This window comes from Nipponia nippon, unplaced genomic scaffold (assembly GCF_047370975.1).
Source record: "Nipponia nippon isolate SJK-2023a ecotype South Korea unplaced genomic scaffold, ASM4737097v1 scaffold_5, whole genome shotgun sequence".
NCBI lineage: Eukaryota > Metazoa > Chordata > Aves > Pelecaniformes > Threskiornithidae > Nipponia > Nipponia nippon.
The window spans coordinates 17,525,348-17,547,613 of NW_028262369.1; the positions used below are offsets into that span (position 1 = coordinate 17,525,348).

General features: G+C 48.6%; 1 protein-coding gene across 1 annotated transcript in view; it reads right to left on the minus strand.

The window, feature by feature from the left end:
- The window catches only part of PKD1 (polycystin 1, transient receptor potential channel interacting), a 99,620-nt gene that overhangs the window by 55,025 nt on the left and 22,329 nt on the right, over nt 1-22,266 (minus strand). Inside the window, exons 2-4 of the mRNA XM_087730756.1 lie at nt 2,907-2,978; nt 1,730-1,801; nt 164-333 (exon numbers count right to left, since the gene is read on the minus strand). Of these exons, the coding sequence (XP_087586882.1) occupies nt 164-333; nt 1,730-1,801; nt 2,907-2,978 (314 nt within the window). The remainder of the gene's footprint in view (nt 1-163; nt 334-1,729; nt 1,802-2,906; nt 2,979-22,266) is intronic.

Sequence of the window (22,266 nt, forward strand, 5' to 3'; positions counted from 1 at the left end):
TTAAGGCATCAGGGTATAGTCATACACTACCATTATTTACTGAATTAGATCAGAACTGGTGACTTGAGGCCTAAAGAGGTCTAGATGCGATCCCCAGCTCCCCTTGGGCCCATCATTTCCACTGGTTTAGTCATCTCCCTCACCACAGCCCATGTTTCCTTACCGCAAGTAGCATTGACGAACAAGACATCGAAGAGGGAAAGGTTTGCCACCTCAGGAGGGTGGGCGCATCTCGTATCTGACGCCTGAATAATTTTCACTTTTCTGTCTTCCACCCAACGGGGCAACCAGGAAAGTTTGCAGTCACAAACAAATGGATTCCAACTTAAGTTTCTGTAACAGGGAGATCAGACGAAAGTTAGGCATTAACTTGACATGTGCTAAGTGTTAATTACAGCAGTGTGCAGATCCCTCACTGTTCCCATCTGCGCCACTCCACTGAAATGCTTCAGAAAGAACTGCGAGGGGAGTTAATGAATAGGGAATCAAGCAATAATTAACATGATTTTTCTAGAGGCTAGAATTAGGCAAGTACTCCAAGTACTTTTTTCACTCTACAAATAATTGTTGCAATTAGAAGCAAATTACAGACACAATCTTATATTTAAAATAGTCTGCCATCTAACAGCCATTGGATGTAATGGCAGCCCCTACAGCTAAGGGAGACTATTTACAGCTCCATTAAAAAATAGCTAAGAGAATAAAATTGATCTGTCAAAAAAGAAACGCAAAGTCAATGATAATCTTTCCATGTGGCAATTTAATGAAAAGATGGAAACTTTAATTGCAGCTAAGCTTGATCCAAATTACAGCCTTCGGCATTCAGCTGCGAACAGGACAGAGATGGAAAGCTGTTTGTTTAGCTGACGCCAGCTGGGCTGGGCTGCCGCAGGGGCTGAACCCGGGATTTTTATACTGAAAGCACCACTTTGCCGGCCAGCCTTAGCAGGGACAGACTCACTTGGACCTAGCCTGGATCCTTTGTGTCTTTTCAGTGCCACTTGTAAGCAAAAATGCAGAACTGAAAATGCCCTTTGTGCCCTGTCTTCAGGGAGAACGTGTGGCTTAGCTTTTTTCTTGCTTGCCAAGAGTGATTGCACGGGGTTAATCCTTTGGCTCATTCAGATACAGAACGGCCATTCTGTGCTGTCACTTCATGTATCTCTCCCGGAAATGTGTGGCAACCCCTTGCTGCCCTTCACATAACAGCACAGATTTTAATTACTTCAATTAAAAAACACTATAAGCCTAAGAACTTGAGTCACTTAGGGAGAACATCTTCAAGTGCCTTCAAGTGACTTAGACACCTCAGTCAGGGTCTCCTGTGTTGCCGGTCAGTGCCCTTTTCATCAGATTCCCCAGTCCCAAGGTGTAACCATACAAACAGGAACAGCAAGTGTGACCTGGTGTATGGCCAGAGACAAGAACCTCAGTAGAGCTGGTGTGGGAGAGAAGCAGGGAAGCCAGGAAGGCAGTGGCAGAAGGTGGAGGTATCCAGGAGACAGAAGCAAAGTCTGGGAAGAGGTTACCCTTGAAGGACACCAACAGGACACAGGAGCAGAACACAGCTTGAGGAAGAAACTGGAGAGAGTCCAAAGGCAGCTGCTTGGTTGGGTACATGCCCCAGATCTCTCCAAGACAGCACCGCATCCCACCCTACCACGAAGGGAAGAGCTGTTTCAAGGAAAGGTCTAAATAGAGAGCTGGGAAACAAACAAGATGAACTTACATTTCACTTAAATTAAATAAATTATCAAATATTCCATCTTCTAATGTAGAAATCTTGTTGTGGCTTATATCTCTGTAAAAGAGGGAAAACGAAAAGGAAAGTTCATTATGCTGGTAACAACTTCCCAGCCAACATACATGATCGACCTCTGTCCCAAGTTCTGCTTGGGTACTGGTTACCCTCTGAGCACCTTGAGTCTCAACAGCCACATGCATACGATAGCAAGATGTCCAGTCAGGCACTAAGCCATGGAATCACAGTGTGGTTGAGGTTGGACGGGACCTCTGGAAGTCATCTGTTACAACCCCCCTGCTCAAGCAGGGTCACCTACAGCAGGCTGCCCACGATCATGTCCAGACTGCTTTTGAGTATCTCCAAAGATGGAGACTCCACAACTTCTCTGGGCAGCCTGCTTCCATGTTCAAGTCCAGTCCCCGTGCTCCGAGTCCTTCCATAAGGCCTTCTCCTTTTAGGAGATTTTGAGGTGTAAAGATGGCAGGGTGCCCAGGCTGCCAGCTACTCAGCTGGAACCACCAAAGCAGGTTTTGGTGCTGGCTCTATTGCTGCCTTTTTTGATCTGACAGTCCAATTTTTCTTTAAAAGACAGTTAATCTTCTCTATGAGCCATTAGCAAGTAACAGTGCAAACTCATCTGATCAGCAGGTGAACCAGTGAGTTTGCTAATGGTCAAAGCTCTCTTCTCCTGGCCCACACAGAGTCTGGGCAGTTTTGGGGACAGCTCAGGGTGTGGGGAGCAACGGGACGTTGGGCCTTTCCCCCACTAGTGGCGGGCTCCTCAAAGGACCCTCATACTCAGTACCCAATTCCCTCAGAAAGTAAGTGGGATTTGGACACCACAGCTTTATCATAATTTTCCATGAACTAACACACATCTTGCAACAAATCTCATTCTCAACCTTGATCTCCTTTCCATCTAGCAGGACAGCGGGTCAAATCCTGCCTGATTCTCTGAATGCCAATGAGGGAATCAGTCATTCACAGGACTGCGCAGCTGAACACCTTGAGGAAGGAGTCTATGGACACATCTATCTGGGGCTTGACAGATGAGGTCAAGCAAGAACAAGGCTAACTTGTGAAAACACAAGCATGCATTTTAGGTACCAGCTCAAACGTGCACGGTCAGCTGGAGGACTGGAAGGGCACAGCATGTACTTACAGTTTTGCCAGAGAAGTCAGGCTTTCGAATATCTGAGCATCTAAACCACTGATCTTGTTATTGGAAAGATCCCTAGAGAAAGAAAACACAATTTTCAGCTTTTGTTCAACTTCATTTTGTCATTCCTCCATTACTAGACCTCAGAAGAGGCTCTCTCCAAACTCCATCCAGAGTCCAGACTGGAAGGTTTTGATGTGTTAAAGCAGAGCATTTCTCCCAGCCGAAGAAAACACCTTTCCCAGCTGTAAAGTACTTGCTGCTCAAAGCTTTGTATGATGTGTAGATACAGATTAGGACTATTCAATATTCAATATTCAAGTCTAATATATATTCAAAGAAGTAATTAAGAAATAATTTAGACTAAAGTAGTAATTAACTTAGAGAAAAAATTATTAGGAACTTCCAAGTCCATTTCTAGTGCCAAAGAACTGATCATTAATTACACAATTGATGCGTTCAACTTTTACATTTTAAAGATCTTTTTGTCTCTCTTTGGAAAAGCTTAAAAGAAAAGAAGAAGTAAGAAAAAATATTTTCCATTTCAAATCAGGTTAGATTGTCCTTATAAAAGGAACATTGTTTTAAAAAATCTCTAATCACTCCCTGTAACACCAATAGCCTTCAACTGATCCAAAGCAAAATTGCTTCTGTCCTCCAGTCCAGCTCTCTCTTTTCACCCCATGTCCTCTTTTTCAATTTTAAAATGTCACTCAGCTAAGAAGTGAAAGTTTTGCTGATCAGTCTCCACTCATTCCCAATAAACTTCACTCTTTGGTTTCAGATGAATCTCCTTTGGCCAAAACCTTCTTTTAGCAGCATCGAAATACTTATTCTGAGCCCATGCAATGGTTATTATCCTTCAGGGATTCCTGGCAGAGCTCCAGGGAAGCGGACAGGGCTGGAGTCACTGCAGCCGCAGCCGTGTCGTGTCAACAGAGGCGTTCTCCTACCCACCTCCTTTCTCACTGTTTTTCCTACAAGCATCTCCCGTAATTTCTCCTTGCTGTCTCACCTCTTATTTTTATCCCCTAATCAATTAGTTCTTGGTTTGACCTGACATTTAAACTTAATTTATCCGAATGAAAAGAATTCTGCCAAACTGGCGGGAAATTTATATACGATTCCAGGAAACTCTGGGGATAAGTAACAGGGATGGATGTCTCTTTAAAAGCTTTGAGTTTATTTTCCCTGATTTTGCTGTCCAGGATTTCTTTGCCAAGCTGAGAATGGATTCAGAAGAGTTCACCGGCAACATCAATAAAGAAGTCCAAGAAATGTGCAAAATGAAAGCTCAACAAATACACTTAAAAAAAGGACACTAGCAAAAATATCTGACCAAGCCAATGTTCTTTTGTCTCAGGGTAGCTGGGACAATAGTTAAAGAATACAGAGCATCCATTGCTGAAGTGTCACAGACCACATGCGAGCCACATTCTGCACAGGCGACATGAAAAGTCACCTCCAAACCCATTTCCAGCTCGCACTTGCAAGACAAACACACAAGACAGCTTGGACTGGAATCCCAACTGCTGCCAGCCAGGTCAGATCCTTTCTCAGGGAGGCTCCTGCTCCACTTCTCCATAAGTATTTTCTATAAATTGTACTCCTCTGTGCCTCCTTCCATTACTTGACCAGTTTTGGAAAAGACCAGACCACCAACCAATTACCTTACGGGGAGACCAGTAAAACTATTTCTCTTCTTTGAAATACCTGGAAATAACCCATTTAGTTTTTAGGCAGCACCTCAAGCCCAAGACAGAAGGAAATGGTGTTTCAGCTCTCATGCCTTCTTGCTCCTTGCCCAGACAAGAGAGACCTCCAAACCAAACTATTCTGCTGCTACAAAATCAGGGCTTTGGCATTTTAAAGAGACTCTTCAAAAGTGCTGCTTGGCTGCACGGAGAAGAGAGCGCGCAGGGCAGGGTGAAGCTCTCAGCATCACAGGTGGCACAATCAGCAAGTGGGCACTTGAGCCACGCAGTGGACTGGGACAGCCAGCCCCAAGCCCAGACACCTTCTCTGCAGCTTTCTCTCCATCTCTCCCATCTTCCTACTTCCCAAGTAGGAAGTGACTGACTCAGCAGGACAGGTCTGCTCTTCTCCATCCCTCTGCCACAGTGCCAGGCATGGAGGGGTTGGTCCTGAGCCTTCCCCAGCCCTTCACAAACATCCCTTATCACCATTTCCATTTCATCTCAGAGAAAGCTTTTAAACTTCAGATAAGTAAAGGCTAAGACCCCAAATCCTCGGCTCCCAGGGGTCAGTCAGCTCCATTCCTACCCGAGAGCAGGACCAGGGATGACTGTGACCTGGTACCTGCTCCAGGAAGATGCACAGTGGCAGAGCTGCTCCCACCAGCCTCAGCAAACAGGTAAAATGCAAATACAGGCAGTAATTCCCCACACAGCACTGCTTTTACACAGTGTGTTGGACTGACACTAGATGTCACTGCCTACTGAGCGGCATGCACGGGGGAAGGAGCTCCTGGTGAACAAGGGTGATCCAGTGGGGACTCACGGGGTGCAGGATGCCTGGTGCTGCGGCTGCAGCCAGCGGGTTTTGTTCAGGAAGGGCCAGGAGGAGCTGTCCCCCATAAACTAATAAGTGGCAACCCTCAGTCCTCTGATTTGCTCAAGGAACTGTGCTGCTTTGTATGGCCAGGACAGCTTGTGAGGGTCTCAGGCCACTCGGACGCGTATCTCTGGGGTATTGGCACTGTCGTGCCCCAGTGAGCCTCCACGGCGTTGCAGCAGAAGGGCTGGAGGGGGCTCCTGTGCCTTTTTCCTCTTCTCCTGAAAGGACTGCTTGGCTGTCATTCCGCACACACCAACACCAAGCTGGTGCTGCCAGATATTATCATCTGAGCTCACCCATCTATCCAGCACTCACCACTGTCATCCAAAGCTAACGCTGACCCACAGCCCAGCAGGCAGAGAAGCTCCACCAGTGGGCTTCAAAGGAGAAAGCTGGGGCTCAGTTCCCAGGCAAGGCTGCTTCAGAGACACTCTGAACCCTTGGAGGTTATAATCAACCCAAGCTCTGTCTATACCCTGACACTTTGTCACTTAACTACAACTTGCATTGTTTGCAAGAGATCCCAGGATCTTGGCTCCCACCCTCCATCTTCCACAGCCTGAGCACCCATCCACCACCTGCAGAGAAGCTGCTGTCCTCCATCCAGACCAGGCACTAGATGGCAACCCACTGGTACGTACAAACCAGAGTACAATTCCCTTGCTGTTTTCTAGCCTTGCCTTCATGATCTGATGAGGAATTGGTATAAAATCTCCCAGCTTTTAGCCTCCCCAGATCTCCTTGGTGCAGAGCCTGCAAGGGAAGCAGAGCTCCTATTGACAGGACAGCTTGGAGAAGCGAGGAATGGTGGACGATGCCAGCGCCTGCCACCTCCAGCTGCGAGTCAGTGAGCTGGGCTCCCAGCTGCCTGCTTGCCTTCTCCCACTGGTCCCTCTCCAACTTGTGTGGAAAATCATATTATGCCTTCCTGGCATGGGAAAGATGGCTGTGAACCAAGCTAGGTTGCAGGAAAAAATAATCAGGAAATAGTGAGCAATAAAACCCAACGCAAAGGCTGTGGGACAGAGCTCAGCCTCTCGGTGCCACAAACTGCCACGACTGTATTTTCCCAGCCCACTGCCAGGCTGGAGGAAATGCAGAGCAGGTTCAAAGCAGAGCTGAAGCCAGCAGAAAACAAGGCTCTCCATTGAAATGCACTGCGCACGCAGACTGCCACCCTCCCCACGAGAAGAAAGAAAAATTGAGTTTATTTGTGCCATGGGGGATATTGAGAACACGCTGTGCTGCCTGGAAGAGAACAACTATGGGCAAGTCACAACTTCTCGATCCTGCCTCAGTCTCCACACCTGTAAAATGGAGCCATGTAATGCCAGAGGAGGCTGGGAGGGCTGGCCCACTTCACAGATCTCCATGGGACAAGGGGCACCAAAACCCACCAACAACTATGGTACAGAACAAGAAGTGTGTGAAAGATGCCTTACAGAGAGCCCCCCTTGCAGCTCCCTAAGTGCCCCAGCAAACACTCACACATTTAACTTACAGGCCTAGCAAAGGAAGTTTTAAAAAAAATTCTTCTGGCAGTGGAGTTAGTCATGGGGGAAAGGTGAAGCTTTGGATAAGGGAACATTTGGTAATGAGTGCATCAACCTGAGCCTTGGGAGCCTTCAGCTCCATCCCAGCTCTGGTACCAATTCCCTGAGTGATGCTGGGTGATCCACTGAACCTCTCCAGAGCTGTGTGTGCCGCAGGGCTAACAGCAGCCTGTCTCCCAGAGAGTGCGAGGATGGATCAGTCACAGCCAACAAGATCTCCTGCAGATGGGGTCGGGTAACTTCTGGGGGTAAAAAGCATCAAGCACTGGCGTGCCCTCATCTAGCTGCTGCCCTCCAGCAGCTGCTGATGGAAGTGAGCAGCAGGGCTTGGTGCCTCCCAATTTGTCCCTTCATGATGCTCAGATGGGCTCCACAGCCCTGCAGCTGTGAGCCCGGGGCAGCCAGGGGTTTATTTCTGCAGCACTGTGGTGGACAGGCTTTTTTTGGTGCACTGCTGTTTTTTTCTTAATTCCACAGAACATATAATGTTGAGCAGAGTATAGCATGCCTCTGCCTGCCAAGCCTGATGTCATGCTCTCATTATGTCATTTGTGGGCCTGCTCTGCCTTCATTTCACAAAAAAGGGAGGGAAGGGAAGGGGGGGCAGTGCTGGCTTGTGCCTTCCCCAGCCCTTTTGGTGCGTGGAGCCCAGCCAGAACAGTAATGGGAAAAGCATCCGCAGACGGAGAAAAGCGTCTGTGCAGAGAGGAGCCTGCGTGGAGGCTGGGAGAGCTGCAGCAGTTCAGTAGAAATGAAGCTCCAGGTCTGTAAGCCACAGTAAAAGCTAAGATTTTTGTGGGTCAGTGAAGCTCCAGAGGTGTTAGGGAAAGACGGTAGCTTGGGTACAACCATATTTCCATCCAGAGTCTGCACAGGAGCCTCTACAGTGGCTACTAAGGGGCCTGCAACAGTGCAGGAGGGATAAAGCATCTGCCCTCCAGGCTGCCGGGTGCAGCTTGCAGTCAAGGGAAAAGCTTTTCTGTTTCCCAGACCATCTTCCTGAGCTGGGCTGGCCCGACAGGACACACAGGGTGAGTAAAAGGAGCATCTGCAACAGAGAGACCCTGTCCTTTGGGAAAATCACTTTCTCCCTGTGGATCAGCCGGGCTGGGCTTTCCCACAAGCCTCCCCCAGCCAGCCAGTCTTCATGATCCAGGACAGACTTCCCCAAAATAGAGTTTGCCTCATGTTTGTGTGACCAAAGTAAGAGTCATGGGGGCAGGGCTGGGCCCCATTTTGGCCCAGCAACTGTGTTTTAACGGCAGGAGTGGGTGCAGGGATGTAGGAACAGCTCTGTCCCTGGGATCAAGGGTCCATCCTGTCCCATATCCCACCCCCAGCTGTGGTCAGTACCAGGTGTTCAGGGAGATGCATGAGCAAAGCTTCCAGTGAGCAATCCTTCCCCAACACACTTCTCAGCTCTTGGCAGCCAGCAACAGAGGACCTTCAGAGCCAGAGACTGCATCGGACTGTCGTATTTAACAGCCACCAACAGACCGATCTTACACGATGCCATCCACCCCTTCCTGAGCCAGCCTGGGCTCCATAAGAGCCTACAGCAACAAGCTCCACAATTCATGTACTTTACAAAAAGTACTTTCTTTGGTTTGTTGAAACCTGCTAGAGGCGTCACTTCATTGGATACTGCCTAATTTTCTGCACTGTGAACACTGAATAATTGTTCTTATTTATCTTCTCTGCCCCACTCCTGACTCCAGAGCCTTTCCCAGATTGCCTGACTCCTCTCTTTCCAAAGCACATCTTCCAGTGGAAACAGTTTCCCCTTTCTGATCTCAACAAACTCCACGTGCTTCACTCAGACATGCACTGAAGAATACGAAGGTGCTCAGCCCCTGGCAGTTCTCATGGCTAAAGCCTTGCAGCAACCAGAGAGGAGAGGCAACGACAAAGTGAGCAGCAAACCGAGGCACAGAAAACGCCACAGGCGGCAGCAGCTGCCCAGCAATGCTCCGAGCAATGCCCAGCAATGTTCCCATTTCTCACCGCCCACCCAAAAGCCAGGCTGCGCCGTCCCACACCTTGCAACCAGGGAAGACAAGTGACAGAGGGACATGCAAGATGGCTTGCGAGACACAACGAAGCCCACTGCTTCCAGAGCCCTCCATCAGCTCAGAGAGCAGCAAACTGCCCGAGAGGTCGCCTGCACAACTGAAATGCTGTCTTACGAGTTACCATGGCAAACACTTTTCTAGTCTCCGGGAATAAAAGGCAGCACAGTGCCCCATGCAGCAGTGCTGTGCTGATACTGCCTGACGTACATAATAGACTTTCCAGAAAAGAGGATGAAAAACCCGATGTGTTTTTGCATGTTTGAGCCAGGAAAAATTATAGGTTTTTGCTGATCTGATTCCTTTTTTCCTTGTCTTTCGGCTTGCACCTCTCCTAGGAAGCACAGTAGAAGTAACAGCGCTTGTGTGCAGAGAGGCAGAGATTCTTGCCACAGTGGCTAGGGAAATCTGAAAAAACACAGATTTTTCTGTGTGCCAGGTGCAGGAAGCAACGCTGTCATCCTGCACTAGGTGCAGGGACACCCTGGCTGGCAGGCTGGGAGGAACGCTGCCTCAACAGCTCTCCTGCACGATGAGCTCTCAGTCTTTCAGCACAGACAGGAGGGCAACAGCATATGGAGATCTTCATCCCCAGCTACTGGTTTCAATCACACTGAAGCAGAGATTTTCCAAGGCAAAGGGATTCCAGCTCCTCCACACATCACCTCTGAGAGCTGCAGCCGAACAAGAAGAGGGGCCTTTCACTAGTGGGTTTCACCTCTTTCTTTCCCAAAGCCATTTATCAGTGGGTCACTGTGAACTGATGCATCCCACCCCAGAGGAGGCTGCATTTCATCCGTATGCCCAGGGACTCCACTGCAGAGATCAGCCTCCAAAGAACAGCAAGGCTGTTAGGGAGTAAATGCATGAGATGGAGGGTGTCCAGGGAAAGGCTCAGGGAGACACTGGCAGCTGCTGAGAGCAAGCCCTGAGCAGAGAGCTGCATGCTGGGACTGGCAGACAGCGGCGAGCACCCTCGTCTCCCCAAGGCTGTCACAGCATGATGACAATTTATTTGTTCATTTTGAATTTATGAGTTTCAAATGCTGGCCAAAGTCTTAGCTCTCTCTAAGGAATTTGCCCCAAAAGACTTTTTCACAAATATTCATCTAAAAACTAAATGTTTTTCTTCCCACAGCAAAATCGTACTTGTTGATATGAAAATGTAAGGCAAGGATACAAGCATTTTTGCAATGTTCTGTACACTTTGTGCTCTCCTGGGAGAACTGCAAAGCACTCTCACATATGCCCTTGCAAGGCAGCTGTGCCAGGAGGCGGCTGGGTTTGACATGAAGCAGACCCAGATGTAACTCCCAGCTCCACTGTAGACTCACTGCAGGACCACGAGCAGGTCACCCCATCACTGCGGGCTCCCCTCTGAGCAATGGCGGTGAAGCAATGCTCCTTCCCCATCTCAGCCTGCCCTGCCTCATCCTGCCACAAGCCTCTCCCAGAGCACCAGCACAACACGACCCTCAGATCTGTAGGAGTAAATCCTACTTGTCTTGCTGGGTTGGGGCCACATGATCCTGCTGAGAGGCAGGCAGCTGCCCACAGGGCAGTGTAAAACATTCCCTTAGCTCTTGGCAGAGCAGGTGAGCTTATGGTTGAAGCCAGGCAGTGAGTGTCTGCATCCCTGCCGGTGGCTGAGGAAAAGGGGCTGCGAGAGCCTGTGCTTCAAGAAGCGTGGGAAAGACTGATCCCTGAGCCCTGCATGAGACTGAGCTGAGAGCTCAGGACACCCCAGGTGACACAGCGGTCCCTACCCAGCTGCTGCTCGCCCACACTCCCTCTGCTCCTGTGCCCGTACCTCATCCCCAGAGCAGAGGAGGTGATGCTGCACATGCCTGAGGGGTGCATGGCCAGGGCATCCCCACCGCGGCCAGGGCATTCCCACCACACCAGGGCATTCCTACCCTCCAGGTGGGAGCTGTCTGCCCAGCTCCAGGTAGGAGCTGTCAGCAGGGCAGCTGAGACTCAAAGAGCAGCTCCTCGGATCCCTGCAGCCAGCAGCTTTCTGCAGACTTTCCCAAATATGGTTATAAAGTCGGACCAGGGACGAAGCCACTCGAACAAAGGGGACGTGTTACCTCATGGAGCGACGTCATGTTCTGGCAGAGCTGGCTCGTAGGCAATGGCATCATGCGCTCCATCCCTCTCCTCCCCGGCCAGGAGGGCTGGGTGGGGGCTTTTTCACACAAGAGGCTCCCAGGAACCGGAGCACTGCTGTCTGCACAGGGACCCGCAGCACGGCTCATTTTACAAGTTATTCTTAGACTGCCACTGACTTCATCGCCTCATTCCCAACACCGAAACAATGGAGCCAAAGGCAAGGGGGGCACTGGGGAGTCACCAGGGGCCTCCTGTGCTTGTGGAGGTCAGCAAGAGCTTCTGCAGGGTGCTCCAGTGGGTCAAGGAGCTGGCTACAGGGATGGCCACTGTTACAAGAGAGGCTTTTCACACCAGGTCCCACCTTCTGAGCTGCTCGAGTGACCAGGAGCCAGCAGTGACCGGAGCTGGCACTGGACGTGGTCCTCCCCTCCACTGCCAAGAGGTGACTTAATGTGGCATAAAATAAGGCTTGAAACATCAGGCATCACCCAGCCCTACTCTGCCTCTGTAACATCACACTAAAAGATGAGAACAGAGAAGATCTTCAGCTTGGGAAAGCAGCAACCCAAATATTTAAATAAAGTTTACGTCCATAATTAGTGTTGCACATAAACAAGCTGTCTGCAGTTTCATCCAGCTAAATGTCAGCCCTGCAAATATATATTTGTTTCATGGAAAGTTTGCAAGGAAACCAAAGATGCAATAAAACAAAGCATCTTCCCAGCACACATGGCAGAGCTCAAGAAAGGAGACCATGTTAGATGCTTGCAGCCCAAATCCAGCCACTGTCCACACAGATACCCACTTCTTTCCCAAAAAAGCATCCGTCCAGGGAGCCCCCAGGTCCTGTGGCATTGCATGCCAACACACAGCTCTTTCAACGCCCAGCTCTGGTCTCTTGGAAACCCAGAGTGTTTCCAAGTCAGCATGTTCGGAGCCCAGTGATATTTTATTTTACCATGAAAAGTGAGCCCTCTGTAAACTGTAATTTAGGAATTACACAGTTGAGCTACTAAGTGCTTAATCTTCCTCACAGAAAGTAGAGTTTTCAATAAATGTTTAGGTATTGTTGACATTAATTCACCACCGGGACAGAGGATGGAGTACATAACCTTCGGGTCCTGGTTTTTTTATTATCCTATTTGTATTTGTTTAATTGTGAGGCCTTTGCTTGAATAGCTGTCCTCTAGGGATATTATTTCTCTGTGAGAAATAATAAAACCACAACACTGTTTTTCCCCAGCACCGTAAATTCTGCTATACACAACAAACAAGAGCCACAGGCAAGGTTCGCAGGATGCAGGAGTCTCTGGATGCTCTTGAACCGACAGCAGCGATACATCGCTGAGCTGACACAGGAGCTGGAGCCAAGAGACGCAGAGAAATCCAGGAAAGTCTTCTCCAAAGCACGCGTCCAGTTTGCAAACACTGACAGTGTATGAAAAAATATTTGCATAGCCTCTTCCTTGGAAACCTTCTGGGGCATCCGTGTTTTGTATCCCAAAAGGAACAGTGGAACAACTTGGGCATCAATACAGCACAAGAACTGTCAACCAGGGACCTCCTGATCATCTGAAATGCCCTGGTGAGACTTGTAAAAAACTTAATGCCACTTCCTAGTTGAATTCAGACTGCAAGCCAGCAGAGAGAGTGAGACTGATAAGGCAGCATCAGATCAAAAGCAATTTCTTCAAACAGTCGGGAAATACGTCTCTCATTTCTTGCACTGGGAGAATAGCCAGTACGCTGTCAGGCACTGCATGGCACCAGCAGCACAAAACCAAGAGGAAAACACAGCCACGAGGCAGCAAAACATGGCATTTATGGGGGTTCACGAAGGACTGAGGATTTAGGAGTAACATCACCTACCAGCCAAAGCCACACACACATGGCAGGTAAAGTGGACACAAAGAAGGCACACTGGATCCAAACCAGTGTAAGAACAGATGGGGAAAGTCTCACGGCCAAAAGCCACGAGACGGCTGAGGGACAGAGTTGCCGTGTCCCTTTATCCCTCCGGGTGTGGGAGCAGCCTGGGGTGAGCACAGTGCGCTCCCCACTTTGGCCCTTCCGCTGTCAGAGCAGAACAAAGGCGACACGGACCTAACAGAAAGATTTTGCGGCCATTTCCTCCTCAGTCGTTTGCAAAGTTTGAGCTCCAGCTCCCCAGGTCCTGCTCCAAAACCCCCCAGCCCATACCTCCCACCGGGCACGGGGAGCAGAGGCAACCAGGGGTGCCACCAGCCTGGCTCCGCAGGCTCCGGCACAGACCCACCGGCATCTGCCTCGGTGCTGAAATGGACCCGACTTCCACCCACCCCTGGTAACGCTGGCCCGGGAGCCAGATCTCAACAGTCACTTCCCACGGGCGATAACACTCCCTCAAACGCTTTCCCCTTCGTAGCTGACAGTACAAATTTGTTTGATCTTTAGCTAACAGTAATCTCTAACAGACAAGCAAGCTTTCCAAGTTCCTGGGTGGTTGCTTAAGAAAACTTTTGTGTGTAAGAAAATTTTTGTGTGTATTTTAGCCCTGTCTGTCAACTGATCTTCATCTCTGATATGTTTCACCAACAACATTTCATTTAAGAGACTCCCTGTTCCAGGCTCTCACCAACACCCTTCAGCTCAAAGCATGGGATGCTAACAAAAAAATAGCTAGGATGAGGAAAGGACAAGTAAAGACCAGGACGACTCAACCAGGTCCAGGCCTGGCAGTGTGTCGTTAGCGATGGAGAACAACTGTCAGCAACATTTTGCAGCACAGCCTGTGCTGGAGAGATGCTGAGCCCCTTACTTATTTTCTTCTTCTCCAGAGAGAAAACTCTGGGATTTGGGGCAGTCACATTAGCACTTAATATGTTTAAAAATAGCACAAAGTAAATGGTGCTGCTCTGTGAAAACAATGATGCTGAGCACAACCACAGAGTTCACAGCCCACTGCCTGCGACAGAAAATCCACAAACCAGGAGAGCCTGAAGCAAAAAGAAAAGTGCAGCATGTTCAGGACACAAGACCTGGCCAAACCACTGCTGCAGCGCAATCCGGTTTGTGTTTTCCTTGCAATCCTGATGTTATGTCTGCTTTCTGTGGTCTCCTCAGCGAGGGACAGGCTCTCCAGATGTTCTGAAGCCCTGGGACCTACCCAATACATGAGCCAGTTTTGGGGAAGGGGGAACAGGACGTAAAGCTACTAACCCTTCCCTTTTGGCAATCTGCTTCTTGCACTAACAAAGAGCAACGTGAATGACTCTCAGATTTTTAACGTGATCATTTATCCCAACAACTCATGTACTGCAAGCCATCGGGCTCCTCACAATAAATTCCTGCATGAAGCCTATGCAAGCAGTCCCCCATCCTTCTAAAGAACATTCCCATCTTCACGTAAATACTCCCAGGGCCGGGTCGGCTTTGGTGAGCTGTTGCAGGGTTAGTCACTTAGGTTTATTTCTGGTCTGAACTTGCCTGGCTTGAGTTCCCAGGTGTAGGATTCACTCTGCCTGTCCACTAAACTGAGGGTGTCCTTCTATTATGCTTCCTGGTTTTAACCACAAATACTCCCTCGGCTGCAGTCACCTACCACCTTCTTGCTGGTGCAGCAAACACCAACTGCCTCGCAGGAGACAGTCCTTCAGATACGCTTTTGGCCAGATTCTTTAGGACATCACTGTCTCCATGAAGTGAGGACACCAGGAAATACAACCCCTCTGCTCCATAGTTCCCTGCTTACACATCCCTGGGTTGCTCTAATCATTTTGGTGGCCATATCCTTCATCGCACACTTGACTACAACACCTTCCCATGCCGAGTCCTTGCCTTCCAGGAGAAGGTTCCCATCCTATACACCAGGCCTGCCTTCCTTGGTCCCAGATATATGATCTTACACTCGGCAGCGTCGTTGCTCTTTTTTGTGACCAAGTCTCCAACCAAAGCAGAGCTCCGTTTCCTTCTCTGTGCTTTGGCACTCTCAGTACAGTATCACTCATGGTTTTGTCTTCCTCCAGTCTGTTGACAAACACACTATGGAGGCAGTCAGCAATCAATCTTTGAGACTTCACTGCAGCACGGGTCTTCATGATGACTCCAGTTTATCCTTACATTTTGAAGCCAGTGTCTAATCCCTTTAATGTATGTATTGCTGATTTTTTTTCATTCCAATTTCTGACAAATATATGTGACATTGAGTCAAATACCTTACAGAAGTCATATGTGTATTACATCAACATCATCATCTTCATCTACTCCATCTGTAAACTTACTTAAAAGGCAGAGGTTCATGAGATCTATTTTCCATAAATGAATTTTCCATGTTGATTGCCACTAACTACACCATCCCCTTTAACTTCTAGCTAATGTCCATGTTATGCACTGTATGGTTTCTCCTTGGGCTAGAAAATCAGGACATCAGGCTAATTAATGTTTGTACCATCCCATTTACCTTCTGTTAACACTGGCACCACATTCATTTTGATCCAGTCCTTGGGAATTTCCCTACTGCCCCAAAACCCACTAAAAGTGAACATTAATAGCCCAGAGGGCTCTTCAGCCAGATTTTTTAAAATTCTTGGATGCAAAATATCTGAACTTGCTAGTTTAAGAAGGTCTAATATTAATAGCAGCTGTTTAACATCCTCTTCAGTTACTGTTGGAGTGGAAAGTGTTTCATCATCCTCATATGATACAAATACATCATCTGGCTTTTTTCCAAACAGAAAACAGAAATATTTACTGAACGGTCCTGCCTTTTCTGTATTTTCATTGAAAATTTGACCATGTCCATCTATTAACAGACCAGTATAATTTAATTCCTTTAGTTCCCAATATACTTGAAAAACTCTTTATTCTTCTCAGCTTTGCTGGCCACAGACTTTTCCTGGCATTCTTTTGCTTATCAGTGTTTGATGGGCTTGAGCGCTCAGTCCATACTCATCACTATCAACATTTGTCTTTCCCAGTACTCTATCTTGTACATTTATTTTCTGTAACTGCCTTAATCTCTCCTCCAGGCTCCACTTGGTTTTTATGAAGGGTATAAGGCAAGGTAGCCCTATATATTGATTAATAAAGAGGTGCACATCAGGATCAAGGCAGATCCCATCACCAAAACCTGTCTAGCACCCCAAATGAGGTTCTCCCTAGAGGTGCTATGGGCCCAAAATGCTCTCACAACATTGGAGGCAGGGTTTCAAGCAACACGGCTCAACACAGATTAAGACAGTCCAGATATACCACCTGGAGCTGCAGAAAGACAGCATCCATCCCCAAAAGACTGGCCTTCCTGACCTGCAGCTATGGGAAGAGCTGTGCAGGAGGCACAAGGCTCAGAGCAGAGGGGAGCAGCCAGTGCAGGGCAGAGCGGGAAGACCCCAGGAGCACTTATAGCAGATCTGCTCCAGGCACCTATTGCTGTGTGCACGACAGACCACCCCTTTAAGAGCGCCAAGGACCTGACACCCCTAACAGGTCTGTTCTCCCTTCCCGTGTAGTAAAGGTGATACTGAAAGATAAAATTACACAAGTAAAAAAATGAGTGATCTCCTGGATCCTCCCGTAAAAACAGGACCAGCCCCATAAGATATTCCTCAGGCATGGTTACAGCCTTTATTTGAGGTCCCAGTTGCTGGGGCTCCTGTCTGCCAGTGGCTGTTCCATAAAAAGCGTATTTCAGTGTTCTCCACTCTCCATGCAAACTTTTTTTTGTTCAATTAAATCCCATCTCTCCATTTTCTCTAACTCTGGCGCATCTACAGCAACTCTTCTTTGTCCTTGGCATGCACACCCTTGGATACCTGCAGGATGTTATTTTGCACCCAGTAAGCCAAAGTTTTCATAGTTCTTCCAATCCGTCTCCAGAAAACAGTAATATGTGGCACTGTGTAAAAGCCAAGCTGCAATATCAACATGCACAGCTCCCACGGGCTGCAGAGAGGGACCTCTCTGCACATGTGTCCCTGCAGCCCAGCAGCAGCCCAGACCAAAGCCTTCTGCAGCTCCAGCAGAGATGCTGGGCTTTTTACATCAACAGGGCTTTGAGCGACATGCCCGGCCCGGGTACAGCTCCACAGGGCTCTGTGTGTGTGTGTTTGTTTGTGATTTTGTGAATAGGGCTGCTTAGCACGTTGAGTCCTCCCCATGGGGATGATGTGTTAGAGCGGATTGGCTCGCTATTCCCTGAAGGAAACATCTGCACATTCCAGACACATTTTGTAACGGGAGTGAAACCCATCCTTGAAGTGAAATTTTACAGCCTCCACAGCACAAAGTAACGATTGCTGGCAAGGACCAGTGGAAAAGTAATGTTTAAAATATTATTACAGGGAAGTGGCTGCCAGAGCCTCAAATTAATCATTTGAACGTGTCTCTGGAACGGAGCGGTGCGTTATGTAACGCTCGTCCAGCTCCAGCCCGGAGCGCGGCTCCTCTACGGCCCCGTCCCGAGGGCCAGGAGACACCGAGGGACCCAAGACCCGCTGCCCTGCCACGCTGATGCTGGCCACAAGGACAAGCATCCCCCTCTATGAGGTCTCCTTCAAGAGATTTCAGCTGGGCCTTGGGTCCGCATTTCTTCCAGGTGCCTAATTCCCTCTTGTATTAAAGAAAACCCCAGGAGAGACAAGGACAACGGCTGTTTCTCACAGTCACCTCTGAAAAGCGCATTTGCCACAGCTCTTCACAGCAAAATGAGCACCAGAGGAGCCAGAGGGAGGCTTGGCTGCTTCCCACCATGGCCTGCAGAGGAGGGGAAGCTACAGGTCTGCTGGTTAAACCCTTTGGGCACTGGTCTTCAGCCAGCCTGGTCTGCTCCTGATGGCCATGGGGCAGGTGACAGAACACAGACATTATCTGCGCAGCGTCCTCCCCCTCGTCCTGCGCTGTGCAGCGATCTCTAACTCACAGGATCCAAATATGATAAAAATGCAACTGATGTTCAAAAAAAAAAAAAAAAGCCTCTAAAGGAAAACAGGAACACAAACAGCAGTGGATGCAGACACATCTATGGGGGAGGAAGAAACAAAACGTTTGGCAGCCTGTACCAGCAGCAGGAAGAGAAGAAGTGAAATGAGCATGTAAGGGAAAAAAGTCCTGCGCTACAGCAACCACAGAAAAGCCTGCAGGCCCTCCGGAAGGGATATTCTCTCAGCAGTACCAAGGGCAAAGCTCTGTTATTCATCAGGCTGAAGACACCACAAAAATAGCCAGAAACTTTGCTGATGAAGACTTCTCCATCTCTCCTAGTCCGTAGCTGTGTTGGGGGATCCAGCCCTTCCAGGTGATGAGGGCTCAGCTCAGCCTGTGCCAAATTTCACTGCCTCCCCCCAGGTACCCAGCATGAACATGGGGGTGGCATGACCACAGCAGTGTTTGGTGGGAGCTGTGAAGGCAGAAGAGACATGGGAATGGATGAGTCGTTTCAGGGAAGGCTGATGGGAAAATGGGAGGTGAGGAGAGGCTGTGTGAGAGCAGCAAAGTCAGACCAGTGTGAGCCATGGGGCCAGCACTGAGACGATTCCAGGTGGCCCAGAGAAAGGTGCTACCAGGCTGCTGTGACCCGTGTGCCGAGGGGGGTCCCATCAGATGCTGAGCCCAGCAGAAGGGTTGTGGGTCTGCAGACGACAGCTCCTGAAGCCCTGATCCTCTCCCTCTGTTTCAGGCTGGGCATGCAACATCAGGCATGACTTCTGAAATGTTGGCCAAAGTTTTAGGTTTGCAGCATCTCTTCTACTTCTGAGTGTTGCTGCAGTATCCACCAACAATCATCATCTATGCTAGTTCCTAAAGCACATCTCCTTTCCTTTTCTGGCGCACTTCCATGCCCCCTGGATCCCTGGGCATTACAATATTCTGGGTTTGAAATTAGATAGATAGACAGACAGACAAACAGACACACATACAGACAAACAGTATGCCCTCAAATGGACTTTCTTATTCAAATACATTTTATCAAATACAGAAACAATCTGGGACTGTTGTTTTAAATGCCTAAAGATGTGTTTCATTAAAGGATCCAGGCAGCAGTTCTGCAGGAGTTGCTGTGTCTATCAGCTAAATAAAAGACTTTTGGAGAAACTGCCTAAATGTGTAGTTAACATTCTGGTCTGCTGAGCAATAACAGAGATTTCCAATCAACCCTAGAGGTTTCTTCTATTTAAGTGGAAAAAAAAGCAAACCTGATTAATTAAGTGGCCTAAACCAAATGGAGGTGAGCAGACTGACCAGAGGCTCTGGTGGCAGGTGGGCCTGCGCCTCAGGTGGTCTCCGTGCACCACAGCTCCTTCTGAAGCTTGAGATAACAGTATTTCCATGATTCCCAGCGAGAAAGGGCTTCCAAACTACTATTTACTGTTTTGTTGTAAACATCTCTCTAGCACAAGGGCACCATAATTCAAAGTCAGGCCCATGAATCCCTATTGGAACAGAAACACTCAAGGAATTCATTAAACAGCAGCTTTGGTTGACGTTATGTGCCATAAATCACAGGGCATGGTAAAGACCCAGAACCAGTCTGCTCTGCAACTGGACGGACAGACAGAGAAAGGGGAAATGGTTTACAAGACACCGAAGGACGTTCCCTGTGTTCCAGTGCTGACAGCGATACAAGCTCTCCCGTATTTTTTTAAATGTGGTTGTTTGGGTTGGAGGGCTCTGCTCTGACTGTTTTTGGAATATGTTCACTATAGATCCTTAAACATCTTCCTTCTGAAAACAAAAAACAATTAGAACCCAATATAGACCTGCTGGTTCCAGTACAAAATGCATTTGCATGTTTCTGGCATTAATAATCTGTGTGGTTGGGTTGCTTCCTTTTAGCATTAGAAAGTCTTCTGTGATGCAGTCAGAATATTTCTACTCCAAAAAATGCTGATGTTCAGAGGCCCCAAAGTAGGTACAAAGGGAAATGAGCAGTTTGCTTGGGCCTCTGCAGGGCCCCGAGCTCTGCGGCAGAGCCGCCCCCTCTAGAAGACCTTGCGAACAGGCGTGGGAAACAGCAACAGATTTGTCTTCTGCACGAGATCTCCAGAAGAACGTCTCTTTGCTGTTGCAGTGAAAAAGCTGACAGTTCCTTGTGCTGCTCCACAAGAGAGGACAAGCAAGCAGAAAAATTGTGGAAACCACACAACACTGCTCCTCTCCCTAGCACTGTCTCCACTGCCGGGATTGGAGTGCGTACAGGCTGAGGAGCCCCTGCCATACTCCTTATCCTCCATCACCTAGCCAGTCCTGGTTTAGGTACAAGTACAGAGGCTTCAACAGAGACAGCTGACCACACACTCCACAGAAACTGTCCACCCTTCCCTCTTCGGAGTTTCAAAGAAAACCATGAAGATGGAAATCTCCTTTCTCTTGAGGCTCCTCCAGCAGCCAGGACAGACCCATCACCCAGAAGCCATTAGAGGAGGTTTGCTCTGGTCATTGGCCATGCTTTATGCTTCTTCAGTGGGCTGTCAGGCTCGCTGTCTGCAGATACTGCTGCTAGCATGGTGGAGGTCCTCATCAAGTCAGATCGTATGCCAGGCTCACGTGTAGGTGATGTACATTTCTGGTTCTTTTCTGGACCATTGTGCACAGGAGTCTGCTCAGTGTCCTCCTCTGAACCCATCCTGGTTTTAGCACTCTTCACTATGAGCCAAACTCTGGGTTTTAGTCATATCTCCCTCATCAGAGGAGATGGGCCTTTCACTGCTCAACCCATCAAAACAGCCAACAAATGTTCCTGCTAGAAGGGCAAAGGACAAAACCACGAGAATTATAGGGAATTTTAGGACAAAACTTGTGAAGCAGTGATGGGACAAATTCAGCCCTGAAGCCAACAGATGTACCCCAGGGATGTACTCATTTCTGTGCATTGTACGTCAAGAGATGCCAACAGCTCCTCAATGTGCAAAGGGTGCAGATGGCACAACTGACACGTTAGCAGTGATACAGCTAGAATGATATGAGCCTGACGCTGCAGAAAGGAAGGGTTTGGATCGCAGGGGTTAAACAGGACTTGCACATCTAACTCTCTACCCATTGCTTGGAAAATCTAAACTCCAGATAGGAGAGAGCCAAAACTTTAACATGATCTGCCTGGGACGAGTAACCGTCCACACTGCTGCCAAATATTAATGGCTGATAAATCCACTATGCAAGATATCTGGAGGTACAGGGTGGAGACCAAAGGACAGATCCCTGGAAAGAGGTCTGGAAGAATGCTCCAGTCAAGTCATCAGCTTACCCTGGAAAGATGCAACTGACCTCAAGATAACCTGCTTTTACACCGCTCCCCTCAGCTCAACTCTCCCCCTTGACATGGACTGACCTCTAGCTGTGCAGAGCAATGAAAACAATTTACCTCTGACCTCCAGCTCAGTCGAAGACCCTCTTGGGCTTGCCTCTGCCAGCTGTAACACAGCTTCTGTGCTACTTTACTGCAGCCCACAAGACCTTCAGCAACTGCAGACTCTTCCTACTACCTGCTGCCTAGAAGGGCTCATGCTGCAGTCCTGGAGTGGAGAAGCTGAGGCTGTGTTCAAAAGCAACCACCGGCTGAGAAAGCAGAAGATGCATGCTTCTTACGGAGAACCTCCATGCTTCCTGGGGGAAAGACACAGAAGGCCCTGATCCTTCACAACTTCCACAGCTCAGTGCCAAGCATCATCCCTTGTCCTGGCACATATATTAATGATGTATGTATGTAAGTCACACATGCTCTCGGGTCAAGAACACATTATCTCTAGAGCATCTGTTTCAACTCAGCCAGAGGAAAAATAGGAGGAAATCACAGCAGCCATTCCATAGCCTACAGAAAAGAAGCTCGGAGGTCCCAGTGTGCTTCCTAGAGGAACCACAGTGGGCACAGAGCTGGCGCGCCAGGCTAGCTGTACCCACATCCCTCTCTTCACAAGGAGGTGCCTGTTTCTGCAGACTCCTTTCTCTGATCAACTTTGGAAAAGAGATGTTTCTCCCTCAAATTAAACACGTAATGGAGACACACTTGGTTTGATTTTGTTGTGAGGGAATTACAGAAAGGATAATTTCATTCACTTCCAACTACAGGTCATGTCAGTGATC